Source organism: Balaenoptera physalus (assembly GCF_965194825.1).
Source record: "Balaenoptera physalus genome assembly, chromosome: 3".
Lineage (NCBI taxonomy): Eukaryota > Metazoa > Chordata > Mammalia > Artiodactyla > Balaenopteridae > Balaenoptera > Balaenoptera physalus.
This window is the reverse complement of record NC_138890.1, coordinates 141758460-141781634: the sequence shown is the minus strand read 5'-3', so window position 1 is coordinate 141781634 and position 23175 is coordinate 141758460. Positions and strand designations below refer to the sequence as shown.

Genomic DNA, 23175 nt, shown 5'->3' with positions numbered 1-23175 from the left:
ATTAAAAACTTTCTTAATGAGCCTAGATGCACACCATATGCAAAAATTAACTTAAAATGGATAAGTCTGAATGTAAACCTACATCTATAAGACGAGTAGAAGAAAGCATAGAAGGTAATCTTTGTGACCCTGAGTTAGCCACAATTTCTTAGAAGGAAACAGAAAGTACAAAAAATAAAGGAAAAAAGTTCTAAATTGAACTTCCTCGAAACTATTAACTTCTGTCCTTCAACGCTGTTAAGAAAATGAAAAGACAGGCCACAGACAGGGAGATAATACTTACAAATGCATAGCTGATAAAGGACTTATGTCCAAAATCTATGAAGAACTCTTATAACTCAATAATAAGAAGTCAAACAACCCAGTAAGGAAATGGGCAAAATATTTGGACACTTCCCCAGAGAAATACGGATGAAAAGTAAGCACATGAAAACACGTTCAACATAATTGGTTAGTAGGGAAATGCAAATTAAAACCACAATGAGATACCACATTGCACCTTTTAGAACTGCTAAAATCTTTTTTAAAACTATCAATACCAAGAGTTGGTGAGGATGTGGAGCTATTGGAACCCTCTACATTACTAGTGGGACTACAAAATTATACAGTCATTTTAGAAAAGAGTTTTGCAGTTTCTTTGGGTTCTCTGAGAAGCAGATGCCTAGACAGAATTAGACGTTCAAGAGGTTTGTTAAGGCAAACATTTGTGAGGGTAGATAGGGAGGGAACTGGGGGAGACCGGGTTAGCTGTGGGTTTATGCTACAGGTCTAACCTCTGTGAAGAAGAGAAGAAAGGAAGGTGTGTTGGGCAAGAGAAGTCTTAGACTGTGACACACTTATAAGAAAGTTTCAGCAAAGTTGGGCCAAATTTGCCCATCAACCAAGTTCTGCAACTCTCAGGAACAAGTCTGCCTTAGTGTCCCTGCCAAGTTCAGTCACTGGCTAGGAGCAGCTCTTGGAAATCATGACCTCAGCATAAACATGGTCATGAAGACAATGAGCCAATTATGTTCCCTGAAGTTGGAGATCTGAAAGATGCATTTTCATGGCCACAACTGTCCCCTTCTTATACTACACATACCTACTTCTCCATAGGAGTTCAGGTAGCAGGTTCTCCGTGGTTCTTGTGGATGTTTCTTCCTCAGGAGAAACCTAGAAGAGGGATTGTTGAAATGTTCTTCCTCCTAGGGACCTAACCGTGTCTTTTCAGCCAGCAGGTTCTAGACCAAAAACGTGGTTCAGACTGGGGAACTGAGCAAAGGATCATAATTTTTAGCTGGGGCACGTACCCTCAGCCTCCCGTTCCTCCATTTGGATTCTTTTGTACTAGGTGTTAGGCAGCTTGGCTGCTCGTCCATTAACTGACTCTACAACTCTCGAGAATCAAGCCCCTTTGGCCGCTCTCTGACCTTCCTGCTCATTATGATAATTGTGGCCTCCTGGGTTTTGGCAGTTAAGCACCATCATCTGGCTTCTACAACTTGGTGGGGGAGGGGGGACACCATCCCCATAGATATTAATGAGCCCAACTGTATACCCACCTCTTCTGTCAGCCCTAGCTTGCAGATGAGAGCGACCATTGAACTTCTTGGTGGTGCTGGTTTTTCTCTTACCAGCACATTCCTTATGGTCCTGGTTAATAGTGTGTCTTCTGGGCCCTCCTAAGGAACATAATCTTTTGCTGAGTTATCTTGCCTCACATAACATATCCACTCAAGCCTGCCAACTTTCGAGAGCCTCCTTATGCCTTTCTCTACTATCTGCCAGGGCATCTCAGGTATTCCCACTTCACTCAGCTTTGGCCAGTGCTTTCTCTAGAGGTCTAAGGCTACTCTAACAGAGTTTGTCCCATATCCTAGGTCCTTGCTAGGGTATTATGTCCCCTGTCCCTAAAGAGTATCTTCAAGTCAATGAATTCTTGCTTACCTAGTCTTACCTTCCGTCTTCTTCTATCCAGCACCCTCAAAGTCCATTCTCAAGGGTATTCACATGGCTCTTTCCAATACAACCTAGCTAATTCTTGCAGCTCTCTGGGGTATAATCACTTTCCCCCCTTATCAGTCCCAGCACTCCCCCAACCAGGTTATACTGCGCTTTAACCCTAGTTATTGGCCTAGCAGCCAAAAGAGGAGGGAGGGGCATCTTCTGAGCGGAGCCTCTGCAGCATCTTTCATCAGCTAGGTTAGTGCTAGTTCTTAATAGGAAAAAGTAGGTCTGCAATTTCTGAGCATTTAGGGGAGTTGTCAAAGCCAGCATCCTCACAGGTGTTTATCCAGATGTTCCTGTCCTATTTTTCAGGATCTTAGGTGTTCCCAACCAGGACCCTGATTTAGCATAGCAGACCTGTTTTGGCTGAACATTTCAACATCTCTGGAGTTCTGCAACTTTAATGATTAGATTTTCTGTTGCTCAGCTCTACCTGCTCTTCCACTAGAGTTGGTGAGAGCCTGTTTGTAAGCTACCAAAGAGTCCCTCTGGCTCTCACACCTATTTTTTGTTTTGTTTTGTTTGTTTTCCTTTTCTCTCTTTTTTTTTTTTTGGAATTTTATTTTTTTTATACAGCAGGTGCTTATTAGTTACCTATTATATACATATTAGTGTATACATGTCAATCCCAACCTCCCAATTCATCACAGCACCACCATCCCCCACCCTCCACCCTTGGTGTCCATATGTTTGTTCTCTACATCTGTCTCTATTTCTGCCTTGCAAACCCATTCATCTGTACCATTTCTCTAGATTCGATGGGCATTTAGGTTGCTTCCATGACCTGGCTATTGTAAATAGTGCTGCAATGAACACTGGGATGCATGTGTCTTTTTGAATTATGGTTTTCTCTGGGTATATGCCCAGTAGTGGGATTGCTGGGTCATATGGTAATTCTACTTTTGGTTTTTTAAGGAACCTCCATACTGTTCTCCATAGTGGCTGTATCAATTTACATTCCCACCAACAGTGCAAGAAGGTTCCCTTTTCTCCACACCCTCTCCAGCATTTGTTGTTTGTAGATTTTCTGATGATGCTCATTCTAACCAGTGTGAGGTGATACCTCATTGTAGTTATGATTTGCGTTTCTCTAATGATTAGCCACACCTATTCTTTAAATCTTTAAATTCTTGTTAACAGCTGTCTCTCATTATCCCTCAGTAGGATGTCAATTTAATTTAGCAGTAACTCTCCAACTCTACTGTCTTTGTGGGCATCATTTCCCTCTATCTTTCAAATGCCTGAACTATTCATTACACCTGGAAGGCATTCACCTCCACCAGGACATTTCCCCCAGATTACTTCTGGTAAAATCTTCAGCAATCAGACCCCCGTTGTGTACTAGCAACCGCCAGTACTCAATATACCACTAATCATGGCTTCCTCATTTCTTACAAAGCAGTAAGTGCCCCATCATACCTGTTTTCTTGTGCTAGCTCAGGTCCTCCAAGGAGCCGACAAGATGGCAGTAGACAGTCAAAGAAATTTATTGGACAAAATGCTTATGAAGGGAAATGGTGAGGGAGCCAGAAAAAGCTGATGTAGTTCTAGAGTCATCCTGTAATTTGAGGCCTTCTATAACTAGGAACCCAGGATTTGTGTCCCTCTTTAACCATTAAATCCCCTATTTATTCTCTAGGCATTTAGAGAATATTATTCTCTAGATATTTAAGAGTACAAATTAGTTTATTCATTCAAAAGCATTCAATGGGCAACCTTTGCATCACAAGCATTTTTCAGGGGCTTGTTAAAAGTATATAAAAGCTACCCTGCATGTAAACAGTTTCTAAAATACATGTTTTTATTAATAAATTCCACTTTCTTGTAGATTGTTTAAAATACAAAAAAAAAATTTTAAGATTTTTGAAATGTTAAGATGAATTTATGTTTTTATGCAGTTGAATTAAGTGAAGAAAAGAATAAAGAACTGATAGAGAAAAAGGAGGTGGAAATTTCAGAGTTAAATGCAAAGTTAAGAACTCAAGAAAAGGAAAAACAACATGAAATAATCAAACTACAGCTAGAGGTAAGTGTTTAAGGCTCTGCTAAGTTTGAGGATGCATCCCTCAGTCTAGGCCATACTTTGGTTATTTGTCATCAGAGTGAGATAAATTTCAGGATTAGAAACAACCCTGTGAGAGGGCTTCACACATGCTCATTCTTCATCCATCACATGCAATGCTTAAACCTTGTACAATACAACTGTTAGCTACACTGCCTTTCAGCACTTGGCCTCAAGGTGGGACTCTTCAGTCATTCAAAAGGTCCTGGTTTCCAGAGAGGGTATTTTCCTCTGACAGCAGACACAGATAACTCATATTACCTGCATTTTACAGCTGAGTCTATGCAGCCTTTTAGGACTACCATTCCAGCTGTGGGGAGAGTGCTTCTAATCCTTAACATTACTCTCTCCTCAGCAGAAATTGTGGAACCCTGGTGAACTAACTGGAAATTTCTTTTTCTTTATTTAAAATAAAAAGAGACTAATTTGTTCCTAATAAATATGTAGAAATATAGAGGCAGACAAACCAGATTTTTTTAAAGGGACTTTAAATAGGGCATCTCAAAGGCTGAGGTTCCGGTTCTTGGGTCAAAAGCCTTCTCAGTTGGTTGCTTAATCAGGTGTCAGAATCTCAAAGACATTGATATTTTGACAATATGTTTGCCGTTTACATTTTTGTCTAGATCCTTCTAATCTCCCTTTCCATCATTCTTCCCTCAGCTTGACTCCCACTTTACCTTATGTTGTTAGAATTCACCTACTTAGTTAAGATAACCTAGTTTTCATGTTCTTTAAAGTTTGGTATCCTGAGGTGCTTGGTGAGATACAGTGTTGAAGATTCTATAATTATTGAGCAAAAGGGGACTGATGTTGACTTTCGAGGCTCTTTGCTGCTGTTCCTGCCTTCTGGTCAAGTGTACCCACAAACCACAGTGAGGGATGGATGGCCAACTGAGATACAGTAGACTGTCTTTCAAGATTGGCTATCAACTTCTAATCCACTGATTGGGAATGTGCATTTTGTTTGCCATCCTGGCCCTGTCACTGGTCTAGCCCAAGTTTGTTGTTTGATATACAGAACTCTTTGCTATTTATCTTCATTATAACTATCCATTTCTCTCCCCAAACCAGAACACAATCTCACAGAGTTTATTCTTAGTTCACAGTGAGGCTACACTAAAGTCAACCTGAAGGAAAAATTGTAATGGAAGATTTTGCAAAAAATATGACTGTAACAATGGCCCATGAGAATGTTTTTAACCCAATTCACTTTAATGCCAAACCAGCAAGAGTTCAAACTAAATCAATAAAATCATATCCAAAATCTACTATTTAGCCTCAAAGTTTCTGCAGAAGGGTATATGTTTTTCTCCCATGACTGTTGATTATACTACATATTCTTTACAAAGTACACTCATAGTAACATGAAAATATTTTTATCTATCTTTAAGTTAACTAGATTCTCAACCCTAATTTACTAGATTCTTAATCCTCCATGATAGAATCAACTGATGTCTTGAGAAAAAAATGATGCTGACCCCACCCCAGAATTTCTAAGGTAGTGTCCAGGTACTTGGTTCTTTAAAAAATCTCCCCAGGTAATTTTAATATGCAGCCAGGGTTAATCTTGTTTGGGTATTCATTGTTCTTTCTTAAAGACTTTTCTATCTTCTGTTATACAGTGAATACAGTTGAATTACAGATATGTCTAAGGATACAATGGATTATACTTATATTTATAGAAACAGTTGTTTCTAATTGTTTAACTAGAATGTTCTCAACTTTCTTTTTAAACTTGATTCAGTTTGATGCCAAACTAGCAAGAGTTCAAACTAAGTCAAAATCATATCCAGATTCTACAGTTTTGCCACACAGTATCTACAGAAGGGTATGTGAGTTTTTCTTCCACAGCTGTTGCTTAAAAAAAATTAATTCTCTTAGTGTGTTTCCATAAAGGTTATATTTACTAACAACATACTTAACAGTTTTCCTTAAAATATATCACACAATCAGAAAGATATTAGATTTTTAATAATCTTTATAAGTCTCTTTCAATTTAAACTAGTAAATCTTAGTAGTAAATTAAAACATTAGAGAAGTCCTCTGACTCTTTGGACCATCTAAGGAATTCCATAATGTACTATGAACTAAGGCTGACTTACTATTCTGAAGTTATTTAGGTACTCAGCAGATTTCTTCATGTTCAACTCCTTTATTTATGGTTTATAATTTCAAGCTATATAGGGAGAAGGGAACAAACTAAAACAAATGGTGCTAATGTGTGTTTTTGTATCCTTGTACCAGTTTTACCCCATTAAATCCCACAAAAGCAAAATTATAGACCTTTCAAAATATGGTATCTTTTTTAATACCTACTTCTACTTAAACCAGAAGCATAGTTTTTGCTGTTGTTTTGTTGTTCCTTGTACTTAATTTTATTATTTATGAACTGCAATAACAAAATCTTTCTGCTCTATTTAGAAGCTTCAGCATCTTCAAGAAGAAAAAAACAAGGAGATTGCAATTCTTCGTAATACCATTCACGATTTAGAGCAACGCCTCTCTGTTAGCAAAGATTCTCAATTTAAACTTGCTGGCAAAGATTATCACTTTAAGCGTAGACGGTTTTGAGTATGGAAGTAAATTCATTAGTTGCTATTTAATTTCTTTAAAAGCAATTGAAAATTCACTTCTATTGTCAATATAACATACTACCTAAGTAATTACAATGAAAACAAAAAGACAGCTTTAAACTTCATTGAGTTTATTTAAACAAATGCACACTTTTGCCAATCATGTTCTGCATTCTTGCTTAACAGTATTAACCATAAAAAAGTTCAGGTTTATAGGACTTAGTTTACCTATTGAACCATCATTGACTATGGAAATACTTTCTAAGCAATCAAGAGATAGACAACATTCTTTTATCGTTTCCCATCTATCTTTCAAGACTGGCAATCTTAAATTTTAAAGAGTACGATACAATGCCAGATAAAGAAAGCAAGATATAAAGACTTAATTCATATGTGATAGTAAAAATCAAGATATGAGTCTTGGATGTAAAAAAAAAGTATAAATGGATATCTAAAATGTAATCATAGCAAAATATTCATGTATGAGTATTTCTGGATCTGAAAAGACAGAAATCACTTCTTTCTTTAAAGGTTTAATTTGTTAAAAAACGTAAGATTAAAAAGACAAAGATAATATTGTTTGAGAAATAAGTAAAGAAAAAAATGGAAAACATGTCTTTGTCGTTCTTCCTCCATTCTAAGCTGCCGACTATCCAACAGAAACCCCTAGGTCATAGTTTATGTTTCTGTTCTCATTAATGCAAGTAGAATGCTGGAGAAAGAAAAAGAAAAACATATTAACCAAATGCTGCAACCACCTTTCAGTTGCCCTGTAATAAAAATATGGTTGGGGTCAAAATTTTTTGACTTAAATTTTAAAATGTGGAAGCCAATTTCTCCATGTTTACACAAATCCAATTCCTACTTTTGGATCACTATTAATTAGGTAGCTTATAAAAATGCTAGAAATGTAATTGTCTAGACTGACTTAGGCAGTATATCCGATTTTAAATATTTAATTTGAAGGTCATTTTCACATTTCTGCCTTCTTTTCTCAGCTTCATTTGGTGCTGGCTTCTGTAGGGTTGAGCTGCTGACTTGCCTGGCAGGCAGCTGGAGGCAAACGTCACTGTCAAGATTCAGTGACGTGCTCCTCTGCCAGAAGGCCCTGTCAGCTACATAAAGAGGGGAGGTTTTCTTTACACTGTCAGGTGACTGCAGACCCTGTTTTTTCAAATATCAGATGTCGGCAGTGTCAGCATCAGCTACTCAGAGCTGATTCTGAATCTTTGGGAAATTTTCAGAGTAACTGATTTATGCATCCCCTTCGTCAGAGCTTCTTTTGCGGAAGAGAAAGTTGTAATGTATCTCAGTTCTCTGAGTGCCCCTGTCTTTGGTGACCCCGGTGCCTATGGTGGCGATGAAGACCTGAAGGAGGGGGATGCTCCGGGTTATCTGGTGCTTCTGGTTTTGGATACTCTGAAAGATGACCGTCCTCAAGATGGTGATGGGGATGGGGATGGGGATGGGGATGGGGATGGGGATGGGGATGGGGATGGGGATGAGGCTGTGGAGCCTCGGTTGTTTTTTCCGCAGTAGCCAAAGATACATTTTTACAGAAGCCTTCATCTTCCAGTGTCTGGAATAAATTTATAAATCACTTATCAACAAATTTATAGATTTAGCAGGAATGCGTGAAAAAATGATTTGTAAAGGTAACATATATGAAATTCAAACTGGTTAATTAGGATTGAACTGGCTTTGTTTTTCCAGAATCATATTAATGAGAAAAAAAATTGATGTCAGTCTCAATACCTAGACTTTTTATTAAATTTTGGTTCCCATCCATACCTAATTATAAACTGCTTCTTGTGCAAAGTTTGCATTTAACCAAAGAATCCTCAAGCATTTTGCAAACGAATCACCATTAAGGTTTTGAAAATAGATAAAAAAGGATGTAATACAATTAAAGTTTTAACAATTCACCTAAGCGTCTATACTAGTTACATCAACAGCAGAATTCCAATTTTCTTTTTCTTATCAAGAGCATTTCCTAAATTTTTAAGAATTCTGAGGAAGCATTTGAGAGATACATAAGGCTTAAAAAGAAAGCCAGACCACTATATTTATATCTGCAGAAGCAAAACTTAATAAGCTGGTTAGAAGAACTTAGGATTGATTGCAGTAAAGTCAAATAAATATCAAATCCTAAAATCAGTTCACCTATATGGAACACCTGTGTCAACAAGGCATCAAATCTAATATTATATTCTGAAACAAACTAATTCCTCTTTGATAATTCAAAAATGCCAATAAAATAAACTTTGCTCAAAATCAATAGATTTTTATACCTCGGCTTTTGCCAGGAAATGTTTTGAACTTCATCAAAGCTTTGTTAATGTGTTTCTACTGTACTGCTGTCTGCTGAAAGTAGCAAATCACTGCCCATTTTTGATTGAGCATAATATTCCACTCTGCATGAATCTAGTTCTTTAATTTGCTGAAAGTCTTTCTTCATTGTTTTCTGTGCCCACAAATCATAGGGTCAAAGCTTATAGATATGGCAATGTAATATTAAACCTCAAACTAAAATTATTTGTAAATAAATTTACAAAATCGACTTTAGCGACCAACCACTCACTAAGTGACATGATTTGGTATTTTGAAGGTTTTGAAAAGTTATAAATTCCACTGGATTTTAGCATACAACTAATAAATGGTACATTTTTTGGTTGTTTCTGAATTACTTTTGAGAACTTAATAGTGTTTAATTAAAAACATAAACAATTAGATATATGTATTGGTTCCAAAAAACCAATTACTATATTTCATTGATTCTACAATGTATATTTTTCACATTTTAATATCTTTAAAATTGGAATGCATCCTACTATTGATAGTGTTATAGTATTGTATCCTACTCTAACTGACAGCAGTTTTTAATAACACATAAATAATGTGTCATATAATTGGTGGCATCTAGGATGCAATGAAATAGAAAAACTCCAATTTGATTTGACATATCAGATAATACGATATATTATTTCTATTTACAGATGTTTGTAAACTTTACACGTGTTATGAGAATTGTTTCTGCCTTTGTTTCAATATACCTAGGTATATTTACAACTATTAGGCATTTGTGAAAATGCAAAATACTGAAAAAAAGTCCCAAAATATGAGGAATCAATATTGCTGACATTCATTAAGCACTTAGTATAAGTTAGACATTGAGTTAATACTTCGTTTGCATTACTTCAGTCTCATCATCTGTAAAAGCAGTAAAATAACCCTCACGGTATTATTATGAAGATTAAAATGTGAAAAATGACATAACTAGAGTAATTAAACTGTTGAGCTTCTTAACAACTTAAGTGATTCATTAAAATTTGAATGGCTTTCTTTAGAGTTGGGGAAAATATAAAGGAAGCAGAGCTTCCTTTATTTTAGAAATAAAAATTCAAAATTGTTTTTAAACCTGAGTTCGAATTTTGCCCACTTGCTCTGTCAAGGAAACACTGTTTGGAATTATTTTCCTTCTCAATTTGAGAGGAAAAGAAGTTTAGTTAATATAAGTTAAAATCAATTCCTTGAGTATCTTTTTTATAAACCACTTGTAAATATAGTGTCTCTCATGACAAGGAATAAATATTCTCATGGTTGTTAAGAAAGAAATATCAGTAATGAGTAAAAAAGTTACTCCATTGTGAAATAAATGCAGTAATTCCAAGTGCACTGTGTAAGGGCTTCACAGAAAAGCTGACAGTTTTACATTCTTGGTAAATTAAGTAGTTATCTGGGCCCCAATTCCACTTCAGGTAATGCCATGGATAATCTTTGCTATCACTATGCTCTTATATGAGCACATTCAGAATATTGCAATAATGTATTTTATGTTGGCTGAATTCTTTAAGCACTTATATTCATGCAATATCATTCGGTGTTAATTGAAATATGTAATCTACGTTGATTTTTTGCTTCTTCTAGATAAAAGCAGCAATATGGATCTTGAAAAGACGTTTTAAAGTATATGTTACATAAAAGGAAGCATATGTAATTATATTAATAAAAATTACTGTTGTAGTTTATTTTTAGTATACCAACAGAAACATTGACTAGCTAATTAGTCATGAAACACTAACTTATTTAAATAGTTCTTAAAAGACTTCCTCTTTTCTCCAAGTAAAAATAATTGAGAAAAATACCTTGAGAGAGCAGTTTCCACATTTACTTTCACAGTAGACAGTCTTAATGGAGTCTTCTACATGTGAGGAAGTTAGGAAGGAATAAGGCAAACCAAGATGATATACAAGGCGGCCACATCTGAAAAAAATAACAAAGTCATTACAATATTTTCTGTATCATGATCCTGCTCATGCACCATCTGGGATAGGTATTGTAGGTTCAGTGGTCTTATAACTAAGACCCTTTCATAACTTCAGTAAATTTCCTTGAATGGGGTCTCAAACGACCTCCCTGGCACTGCATACCAGGTCAGGTCATGACAAGACTATAGTGAGTCTGATTTTGAAATGTGAAATAGATATGTCACAACAAATAATGTCAAAACTATGCAGTCTAGTTATTGTGACTTGGTCAAATACAATTTTGTAATTGACTTGTAAATTCTATCAATGCTCAAACCACTGACATCATAAATTGGGCTCTGCAAATCACACGATCCTTTCATAACTGCTAAAGCAGCACAAATTCCACACAATAAGAAATCACAGCATAACAAAAAGATCCTCAAGTCTTGGCCAGTAGCCCACTGATTTAAAAAAATATCTGATGCAACAAAAATTTCAGTACAGTGAAAGAAATGGAAATAACAACACTTGACATTTTCAGAAATAGTGGAGATGAAATGTCCTTCTTACCCCTATTTTACCCTGTATATACAATTTTATATGACTATCAAAGGGTTACACTTTGCAACAGAATAAGAAGTTTGCAAGCCTAAAAGAATGACATGTAATATTAAAAATATTTAGAGTAAGACCAAGTAGGTCTTAGGCCTTGGCAGAGTCTGGCTTACCATTTCTGAAGAGCCAAAAAAAAAAAAACCAGCACCAACTAGAAATGTTGGTGATGTCAAATTTATTTATTTATTTATGTGTTTTTTGGCTGTATTGGGTCTTTGTTGCTGAGCATGGGCTTTCTCTAGTTACGGCCAGTGGGAGCTACTCTTCCTTGTGGTGCTCAGGCTTCTCATCGCGGTGGCTTCTCTTGTTGCAGAGCACAGGCCCTAGGCACGCAGGCTCAGTAGTTGTGGCTCGTGGGATCTAGAGCGCAGGCTCAGTAGTTGTGGCGCACAGGCTTAGTTGCTCCACGGCATGTGGGATCTTCCCGGACCAGGGCTCGAACCCATGTCCCCTGCATTGGCAGGCAAATTCTTAACCACTGCACCACCAAGGAAGTCCCAGTGATATCAAATAATGTATGCCTTGAGGTTCCTTGAAAATACAAACGTTTTACTCATTCATGGAATCAAAAGCAGATTCATGCCGATTATACCTAAATAATTAACATATTTTATAGTTCAGAAATGCAGGCATGTAAACTTAAAATTTAGTAATTAGATTAGAGATAAGCAAGTGGCCTGCAAAGTATGGTTATTCATCTGCAAAATTTTTAAGTTAGAATTGTATGTGAGGTACAAATTGATCCTTCTTTTTATTTAATCAGAATGCTAATTTACAGGGGAAAAAAAGTATAGTCAATATTCTTTATTTCCCTACTGGAGTGGTGAATTCCCTTGTGTGAAAAGAAGTCATTTCAAAAATACTAAAACCAAACATTTGAATGGGCTCACTTTGAAACTGAGTATTTGGTAATAAAAGCAGATGTGTTATTTTAAATTACTTATTAAATTAAATACAAAGCAGGTATCTTTTAATTTGGGGGGTGGGTATGTATGCATATGTGTATACATGTGTGTACACACCTGTCATATATGAGGAAGTCATCTTTCGTTCCATTTAATAGAGTCCAGACATCTGTTTGGTTTTCTTCTTGTTGGTAAACAGGAATATGCTCTGAAACCTTATTTTTAAGATGCATATATTTTAATCGAGAAGAGATTCCTTGATGATTAACAACAACATAAGAGATGTTCGAATATCCTTCTTTCTCCAGCTTTACTCGCAGGTCTTCCAATCTAAAATATTTGGAAAAAATACAAAAAAAAGGAATAATTTCATTTAATTTTATTTTAGTGACTTCTCCCTTTTTCCTCACTCTATTTTCCTAAATGAAACTCTTTTGTTATTTTTTACTTAACTCATACCTCTTTTTTGCATTGTTTTAAAAGACTAAAACTTTTGTTTTTCTAATTATTTACTGAGCACTTATGCTCAGTTAAAACCATATGCCAAGCGCTTGCACAAACATCAGCTCGTTTAGTCCTCAAATTAATCCTATGAAGTGTATATTTTTAATCCATCTCGCAGTTACAGAGAATTGTACCCAATAAATATTTGGCAAATAACCCAACAAATATATATTTATAGATTTGTTAAATGACTCAAGACCTTGGGTGGCAAGTCTAGTGTTCATTCTACTCTAGCAAAGCTCTTGTCTCTGCTTCCTATATTGAAACAACTAATCCATTTCCAACAGTACAATTTAGAACATTTTCATTACACAAGTAATACATATTTAGTAGGGTACTATAAAATACAGGTACACAAAAAGAAGAAAAAGCTTCCATAGCCCCAGGAAAACAACTGTAAACACCCTCCTAGTCTTCTTTCCTCTAACATGTTCTAGGCAAACTTGTATAGTTTTTCAAAAATGCAATTTAATAAAAATATCTTTTCTGTTTTTATTTTATTTTATGTATGTATGTATTTAATAGCTATCCCCTTAAGAAATGCTAGACCACAGAAAGACTACCTTACCTAGATGCCTGCAGTATGCACAGGTATCAGCTGGCTTGAAGAAGAGCAACCACCGTCACTGAACCATAGGAGTTCAGCATGGGGTCTTGATCCTTTATGCTCCAGGCTGGAGGTTGCTTACAAAAGGAGCTTTGCCCCTGGCTCTCTGTTCCTCCCGTGGGGAGGAGACAAAGAGCCAGGGCCAGCCCCAGGCCTCTCCACATTGCTGGGGCTGTCCTGTAAAAGAGAAAAACCTTTCTGTCATCTTCACAGTCATAACAAGGAATTTCTATAAACCCAGCAGGTACAATTCTACTTTGTACAAATATCTAGCCAGTGGATTCTGTCTCCATGTTGTTGGACTCATTACATTGGGCCTCTTAGCCCCAAATCTCCCTGTAAAGGGGAAAAGATCAGCCAGAGTCAGGGAAGCTGTCAAAGTACCTCTTAACTATCTGGCTTAGCAAGATACTTTAGTAAGCATGCAATGGAGATCTGCCTGAACAGGCAGCCAAGTACTTCTCTAGTAGAAGATATATGTCTAGGAGAAAATACACGTCCAGGGAAATTTTGAGAATGTGGCCTCTACAACCAAGTAACATTCTGCGAACATGATTTGATTTTTATTTGAGACACACCAAGTTCTGCCTGCTTCTCTCTATCCTCTACCAATCTAAGAAAGGAAAGGGTAAGTAGGGGATTCTGCACAGAAATGAAAAGACAGCATGGAAAGAGAACCCAGGAAGAAAGAAGGTGGCAGCGAGGGCAGCCTACCAACGTGAAGAGATTCAGATGTTACTGCCTGCCAAAATGTTGCTATCACATCCAAGACAAACACCAACCAATGAAAAAACACCAGACCAGGAATAAATACTACAAATCACTGGCCCCTGTACCATTTAAGATTCACTGAAATCTACACTCGATTAGTCTACTTATTGGCTACCACTACGTTCAGGAAGTTCCTGTGACTAGATGGCACATTCTTGGGTACAAAAGATGACCCCTCTGAGTAGGAAATACTCAGACAAGAAATGTACAAGTATTAAATACGTGACAAGAAATATTCCCAAAACAAGGGCTAGCGCTCTCTGCAGAGAGGTACAAATAAAACACGTGATTTGTAGACAGGTGGTGGAAAAAAGAGCATATTCAGCAGAGATGAGCAGAGAAAGAAAAATCCACACATTTATGCAAACATGATTTAATTTTTATTTAAGACACACTAAGTGAATCAGGTAATCAAAGTAATCAGGCTCATTTTGATATAAGAGTCTGAGGGAGAGAGATCAGGACAAAATTGCAGAACTAGGAAGTTGGCACATTTTCAGGCACTGATCTGGGGTTAAACAAGTTAAAAGTACTTGGGCAGGGGGGAGGGTGGGCAGCTAACGATAAAGTAACCTAGAGTGAGCCCAGGGTTAAGAGGGGAGTAGAAAGGCTAAAATCAGATTGATTTGGGCTCTAATGCACTGGTAGCTATAGATAGAACTTTTTAAAACCTGATTATCTTTCACATTATTTGACACCACAAAATTCCTAGCTATATAGAATATCTTGATAAGAGCCTAACTAAAGGAAGAAAAATAAAGGGGGGGGGTGTTAAGAGAGGATAAATTAAATAATTTTTTAAGGCCATCCCAACTATTCTAATATCTTTAAAATTCCAATATTTAAAAAAAAGGAGAGGATATATCTGGACTAAATCTAGGGAATTTCTTTAGGATAGTACTTATACTAATGATACAATTATCCTTCTTATAGCTACCATTTATCGAGCATTTATACAACTATTTGCAGGTGGCACAAAGCACTTTTTTAATATCATGTCAGTTAATCCTTACAACTATGTGACCATTATCTCCTTTTGCAGTTGAGAAAACTATGGCTAAGTGACAGTTTAGGCATCTTGCCCAAGTCCACACAGGTACTAAGTCACAGGGAAACTGGATTCAAACCGGTTCTACTAATTCCAACACATGACCTCTTAGCTACTGCAATATATTGACCGTTTTTAGCTGGGTCACCTTTAGTAACTATAGTAGCCAGGATCTGGGTTTTTTTAATGCCCTAAGATGACAAAGAAAACATCAAAATTATTCGAGTTATTTTGTTTCTTACTAGAATGGCTAGATTTCCCTACTTTCTAGAACATAAATTCAGTAGTTATAGACACCAGCATAAACTCAGCGCTTGGCGCCCTCACTTTGCATACCGTTCCAATTGGCTGAAGAGTGAATACAAATGAAAAGGTTATCTCACCCATTGCTCTCATTTAGTTTTTTGATGAAAAAATAACAGAAGCCATTGGCAGAGTGGATTACAGAGTTCACACTTTCAGATTTTCCTCTGTTACTATAATCAATAGGCTGTTCAACTTTGTTTCCTTAAAATCACTTTTTACATAATAAACTTTTGATTAATTACAGCTGTCAGACAACTATATAAAATAATGTAGATAAATAACAAAACTAGATTTACTGGAAGCTGATGCAAAAACAGTTAAAATGTAGTTATGAATTTCACTAATCTCACCACTTTCAATCACAAAACCTAGATTCATTGGCCACATACAGACCTACATTTGCTTAAAATTTCCCATCAAAAGGCAAAACATGCAGAAACTTTTTCCACCCTCTTCCCCTGACCTTCAGACCCGCATCTGAGGGTCCCCCCTCATTCTCCTGAAAGCACCCATCACCACGTAAACTGCAAAGCATTGTGTTTAATCGCAGACCACCTGATTCTGACATGGGTTTTAACTCTTTCAAGGATGATCATTTCCGCACAGTGGACCAAACCTGCTCTTCCTTCTTTTCTTTTTTTTTTTAACCTTGAAACTGCTCACAATATCCCTGGCCATTTCTACAGCACTGTAGAAAGGCCATATCTCAGTCTCTGCTCTTCAAACCCACAGGCTGTTTTGCCCTTAGAGCTCTCACTCTGCATTTCGGTAGGAAATATTTAAGCTTGAACATATAATATTGCCTATATAACATCACAACTTTTTGCAGAGGAAAAGAATTCAATTTCTCCAGCCTCCTCTGCCCCCATGTTCATCCTCAGCTGTGCAGAAAGCAGGGCAAAAATCAGCAAGAACTGTTAGTGTCCCCACTGCACCCGGTGTTTAGACTCTTTTGTTCTTTCTTTTGTATTATTTTTCTTTACCCATCTCTTTTCTTCAAATCTATTCTAAGGACAGAAACATTTTATCAAGACTCAAAAATCAAATCGTTTACCAAACTGTCAAGGAATCAAGTTTGGAAAACACGAAGTTTCTACTCACACAACCCCTTCCAACTAGCTTGCTTCCTTTCTCTTGCTCAGCCGGGGCAGCTCCACAAAGCCACAGCCAGAAACTCAGATATTTATAGTCCCTGCTGTCTACCTCACCCCTCAGCTATAGTCCAAAGTTCAGTGCCCACTCAGGCTGTGACCTGGCTAGCAGAGACAACCTCTGACTGATTATTACAACCAACTTTAAAAAAGTAGCAAGTGCTGGCATGCACAAAATGGGGGCGGGGGGAGTTTTTGCAATTACTGATTTATTCCCTATCCTTTTTAGTCACCCCAGTAGCTAGGATTTAATGGTACAGTCGGGGGCGGGAGGAAGGGCTAAGGGTAAAGAAGGCCTCCAAGTTATGCTCTTTTCCAAACTATAATAAGGAAAAACATTTGCTGAGCCAGCAAGGTAAGCTGTCGTTTTAAAAAAAGAAAAAAATTTATTTTTCTTTTACTTTGTTTGTAGTGGTCAGGTGCTAGCCTAACCCAAATTGTGTGAACTTTGTTAGAAAAGTCACCTGGTGTTTCAAATCTTTCCCATCCCCTGCTGTTACAGACCTGCTTAGATTATTTTGCAGTGGTTAAAACTTGAATCTCTGTGGGATCTCACAGGACTTCTGCTCTTTTCTTTTTCATTTAAGGAAAGGAATAAGGAAAGAGACCTCCTATCTGAGAGAAGCCAGGCCTCATTTTTCTCATCACAGAAGTCCCACTCTCTGGAAGACCTAGGTATCCCACAGAAGCTTTTAACAATCTATTGTAAATTCTTTACAAATTTAAGTACCATACAAATAAGTTAGCTGTGATAGTAGCTGAATATGGAAAAGGATATGGAAATTTCAAAATGTACAAAAAAAAATGGAAAATTCCTACCCTTTCAGAAAGGGATACATTCTCTCCACTAACTGCTACAAATGAGCACACGCATGATGGGTAAGGCAAGCAGCAATTTCAAATGACTTCAGCCCTGGATAGCGATGGTTTTCAAGTAAGCCTCGCTTTCGCTACCGATGCATTTTGTCCAAACAAACCCCTATTGATTGCTGTGAGCTGAGTACTGCTGTACAAGGTGCAGAAAGTACAAAGAGGCTCTGATGTTATCTTTCCTGTAAAGAAATTATCAAAGTAGAAGCTTGGACTTCCCTGGTGGTCCAGTGGTTAAGATTCCACGCTCCCAATGCAGGGGACACAGGTTCATCCCTGGCTGGGGAACTAAGATTCTGCATGCCGCGTGGCGCTGACAAAAAAAAAAAAAAAAGAATCCTTCCACACTTACCTCCATAAAGTGGGTTGGTTCTAAAATCCTCTGCCACTTAAAGCACTATTGAATAAAGCAGCAACTTTCTTTAAAAAAAAAAAAGGAAAAGCTTGACATTTGAAAGCCAAATTCTATTTACTCACACCAAGCAGTAGGTATTAACCTTTTGGGGTCCCAGATCTCTTTGAGAATCTAGTGAAATGCTTAGTTTTTCTGCAGGAAAAAAAAAATGCATATATACATACTTGTTTTTTAAAAGAACCATGTGAAAAAATTTTGTATGAAGCAGATAATCCCCCTATAGTTCATTTTCTTCACAAATGTAAATAGTCATGTTGGGTCTGTCTGCAGCAGGAAACTGAGTATTTCACCATCACCACCTTCCTTTACATGTGGCTTAGCAGCTGCCTCCTGTACCAGAGAATTCCCTGCAAGTGTGCAGCTAGCTCCAAAGCAAAGTGCCTGGGAGTGTGTGTGTCCAGGCCAGTGTATATCTAAAACCCCCAGATGGCAAAAAGAGATGATGGGGAGCTTGCAATGTTTGAAGGGAATCCATGGGTTTCTTTTAATTGAATATAGTGGATTTACAACATTGTGTTAGTTTCAGATGTACAGCAAAATGATTCAGATATATATTTTTTAGACTATTTTCCATGATAGGTTATTACAAGGTATTGAATACAGTTCCCAATTTTTTTTTAAATTTTACCTATTTATTTTTTGGCTGCATCGGGTCTTCGTTGCTGCATGCGGGCTTTCTCTACCTGCGGCGAGCGGGGGCTACTCTTTGTTGTGGTACACGGGCTTCTCATTGTGGTGGCTTCTCTTGTTGTGGAGCACGGGCTCTAGGCGCGCGGCCTTCGGTAGTTGCAGCATGCGGGCTCAATCGTTGCAGCGAGCGGGCTCAGTAGTTGTGGCGCATTGGCTTAGTTGCTCCCCGGCATGTGGGATCTTCCCGGACAAGGGATCGAACTGGTGTCTCCTGCACTGGCAGGCAGATTCTTAACCACTGCACCACCAGGAAGTCCTACAGTTCCCAGTGTTACACAGTAAATCCTTGTTGCTTATCTACTTATGTACAGTAGTTTGTATCTGTTAATCCCATACTCCTAATTTATCCCTCCCCTTCTTTCCCCTTTGGTAAACATGTTTGTTTTCTATATCTGTGAGTCTGTTTCTGTTTTGTATATAGATTCATTTGTATTATTTTTTATATTCCACATATAAGTGATATCATATAATATTTGTCTTTCTCTGTCTGACTTACTTCACTTAGTATGACAAATGGCAGTATTTCATTCTTTTTTATAGCCAAGTAATATTCCATTGTAAATATATACCACATCTTCTTAAACCATCTGTTGACGGACACTTAGCTTGCTTCCATGTCTTGGCTATTATAAATAGTGCTGCTATGAACATTGGGGTGTGTGTATATTTTCAAATTAGTTATATTTTCAATATTTTCAAATTTGCCTTTTCTGGATATATGCCCAGGAGTGGGATTGCTGGATCATATGGTAACTCTATTTTTAGTTTTTTAAGAAACCTCCATACTGTTTTCCATAGTGGCTGCACCAATCTACATTCCCGCCAATAGTGGAGGAGGGTTTGAAGGGAATCCATTCTTAACAGCCTCTTCTGTGCTGGGCAATCTGGGTCTAGTCAGCATACTTAAGAAAGCAGAGTTTTCAAACAAACCTTTATAGACTATTAAATCAAATTACATTAAATTGAACAAAATCTAACATTTATTAGGTGCTTACGCTAGGCACAATGCTGAGTTCCCTGTTCTTAAGGACCTCAAAATCTAATAGAAGAGACAGACACGTAAGCAGTGAAAACACATTGGAAAGTGTGACAATGTCTAGGATGGCTGTAAGCACAAGGGTCTGCTGGAACCTTGGAAATGAAAAGAGGAGTGTTTTAACCCAGCCTGGAGATAGGGCCAGCAGGATAGGTTAGCACAAGTTCAACAGGCACTTTATCTTAGGTTTCACACTCTACCTCCAAAGCCCCCAGCAAAGCTGATCACAGCGCTGTCTAGAAAAATATTTTGTTTCAATTTTTATGAATGATTAAAATCTCCTGATAGGTTGTTCCAGGCACCACCATACAATGAACCTTAAGATTACTGACTGTATCCTATCAAATTGAACTTTATCCTAATGATCTCATCTCCCACAACTTCCAACCCTGGAGTAAAGAATCTATCTTTCTTAATACTGTCTCATTCTTCCACATCCTTATCATTTTTCCCCAGAAGGTTTATGCATCTATTTAATCCATGTTTTTAATAAGCATTCTCAGGTTCTTAGGGGTCTTGGGTGACTTCCATGGAGAATAGGGCCCTAAGAATCTGTGAGTTCATTATATACTTAAAAGAGAAAAAGACTATGAACTGTGATTTTAGAAATCAGTTTATTAGCTACAGCAGGTGATAATATGACATTGATCCATTAACATTTGTAAAACATTGATGTCTCAAATTATTAAAAAGCATCATTACCATATTAAGGGCCTATATAAAATATTAACCCCCTTAACTTGGTTGTTAGGTGGTGTTCTACATACAAAGGGAAATGAAGACTTTTCCAATATTTTGGGAAATGGACCCTTTGATCTAAATGATTCTTCCACCCCTTTCATGTACAAGAAGGTGCCCTAGACCTCACCTTATACGTTGTACCCAATATAAGATTGTTTGAGCATGCATGTTTAAAGGTAAGCCATTGAGTATGCAAGGGGTACCCAGGAAAAAAATAAGATGTTTTCAAAGTAAGCAAGCAAACTAAGAACGATGGCCAGAGGAAGGCACAGACCAGCAGCTTGGATTAGATAAGGAGTAATGTGAGCCTTTGAGTTTCATATGAAATATGCTTCGAAGGGAGCTCTTCTTCAAGCTCTCAAGTTTACAGATCTGAGAACTGTTTGATATATCAAACATGAATGCAATTAAGGGGGTAACTACATAGAGTGCCAAATTTCATGCGGGACTGAGCACATTCAGAGAGTAACAGACATCAGAAGAATTTTTGTTTGAATTAAGATGTTATTAATTTTTTTTTAATTAAAAAAAAAACTTGTCTAAACCAGAGCCAGCACCTGCAGCTCCTCACAGGACAGAGAATTGGCACCAAGAGACAAGAAGCAAGGGGGCATCAAATAGCCTCCAGACGACATGTAAGGGAGGAAAAATAATTTCTCTCTGCCCTTCTAGGTTCTTGGCTGAGACACCCCCTGTAGTACAAGATACAGCAACAAGAGAAAAACAAACAGAGGTTTAATAACATGTGTACCTCCTGTATTCACGGGAGATACTCAGAAAAACTGAGTAACTCCCAGAAACGGCTCAAGTCACCACATTAAATACCACCTCCAGCTAAAGGCAAAAGAAGGTGTTAGGAGCTAGTTATGGGAGGCTACTGGGGAAAGCACAGTAAACAAGGGTAAGGTTATTACACAGATTTAGGTCATTGTCTTCTCCATTGATAAGTTTCTAGAGATTCGGTTATCCTCCTCCTCCCGTTACAGAGAGGGAGATACCCTTACAGACGGAGTTTTCCCTTATAAATGTAAATAGCCCTTACAAAAGGATAACTTCTACTCAGTTTCCAGAGCTTCTCCTGTGTCTGCAGTTTCTCCAAAATACAGCCCAAAGTAATTCTTATGCCAAAGAGGCATAAGAGTAATTCTTATTGCCAACGCAGCTCAAGTGATTATTCATTTCCTCACATATCCTAGACATGGAAAACATATGTCAGCCTGATGAATTCCTTCTCAACACTAAAAATGCCTTAGACTAGCTGCTAAAAACCTTTTATGCCCATTTTCCTTAAAACTTAGAGAGCTTTCTGTTGTGCGTCTACCATGCTATCCATTTTGCAAAGGGGCTAGTTTTGTATAGTTGAAACATTTCAACTATACAAAAAGATAATAAATAAAACATTTCAACTATACAAAAACTGAAATACCTCAGTTAGATGGCTATTTCAAGACAACCTACGTTAATTTTCTGGTGGTCTTAATTTGCCACTTCACTTTACATATTACCAAAAAGTCTTCCAGGACTTGTGTTGATGATTTCTCAAATATTAAGAGTTTTATCACAGAATCTTAAAGCAAATATTTTGAATTTTCTGAAAGAATAGTCAAGTAAGTGTAATAATTTCAGACCAGGTAGCTTTGTATAATGTTCATTAAAAATAATTCAACTTTTCAAAGAAGGAAACATGGTCTTAATTTGTATCCCATACTGGTAGAAAAGTATGTATGTGCTGGGTATAAATAATTATAGTCATTCTCTACATACTGTTTCACAACTATTTTTAATTTAATAATATATCATGGACATCTTTCCAAGCCATAGACATCTTTCCATGTCAGTGTGTACAAAGTTACCTCATTCTTTTTAAAAATGGCACATTATTTCATTCTATGAATGGTCCATAATATGTACTCCCTTTTAATGTAGGTTTTGTTTCCAGTTTTCAAAATTTAATTGACCATATTTTTATATGTATCTTTGTGAATGACATATAATTTCTGCTTGAAGTAAAATTGCTGGTGAAAGGGAATGCATATTTCAAATTTTGAATGCTATTACCAAATTGCCCTTCCAAGTATACCAAATGATACTCCCACCCAAAAGTACATGGCAGTACTTATTTCCACTGTCAAATTATTGTTTAATTTGAGTTTATTTCATTATTTGTAAGTTTATTGATTGTGTTAGTTCGCTAGGGCTGCCATCACAAAGTACCACACATTGGGCAGCTTAAATAACAGAAATTTATTTCCTCACAGTTCTGGAGGCTAGAAGTCCAAGATCAAGGTGTCAGCAGGGTTGGTTTCATTTGAAGCCTCTCTTCTTGGCTTGTAGATGGCCATTTTCTCTCTGTGTCTTCATATGGTCTTCCTCTATGTGTGCCTCTTTCCTAATCTCCACTTCTTATGAGGACACCAGTCATATTGCACTAGAACCATCCATATGACCTCATTTGACCTTAACTACCTCTTTCAAGGCCCCATCTCCAAATACAGTCACATTTTGAGGTACTGGGGTTAGGACTTCAACATACAAATTTGGGAGAACACAATTCAGCCCCTAGCATTGACCATTTGTACTCTCTTATCTGTGAAATGCCAGTTCATGCCATTTGTCTATTTTACTATTAATCTTTTTTAATTTAT

At 37.1% G+C, this 23175-nt stretch overlaps 2 protein-coding genes across 5 annotated transcripts in view; one reads left to right on the top strand and one right to left on the bottom strand.

Moving 5' to 3' along the window:
• CCDC152 (coiled-coil domain containing 152) overlaps positions 1-7000 on the top strand; it is a 34357-nt gene extending 27357 nt beyond the window's left edge. For 2 of the 3 annotated variants that reach the window (XM_082454543.1, XM_082454541.1), the window contains 3 exons: positions 3885-4012; positions 5793-5876; positions 6470-7000. In XM_082454543.1, the coding sequence (XP_082310669.1) occupies positions 3885-4012; positions 5793-5876; positions 6470-6619 (362 nt within the window). In that variant the 3' untranslated portion in view covers positions 6620-7000. The remainder of the gene's footprint in view (positions 1-3884; positions 4013-5792; positions 5877-6469) is intronic. The other variant, XM_082454542.1, reaches the window with a different exon arrangement.
• SELENOP (selenoprotein P) lies at positions 6736-16879 on the bottom strand. Of its 2 annotated transcripts, none has more exons than XM_082454533.1 (5): positions 16729-16879; positions 13464-13679; positions 12509-12721; positions 10767-10884; positions 6736-8200 (listed from the first exon to the last, which is right to left on the bottom strand). In XM_082454533.1, the coding sequence occupies exons 2-5, from the start codon at positions 13664-13666 to the stop codon at positions 7622-7624; spliced, it is 1113 nt and encodes a 370-aa protein (XP_082310659.1). In that variant the 5' UTR covers positions 13667-13679; positions 16729-16879; the 3' UTR covers positions 6736-7621. The 2 variants fall into 2 exon arrangements, with proteins under 2 accessions (XP_082310659.1, XP_082310660.1); XM_082454534.1 differs by having other exon boundaries at positions 6736-7333.
• Between the last annotated feature and the right edge of the window lie 6296 nt (positions 16880-23175).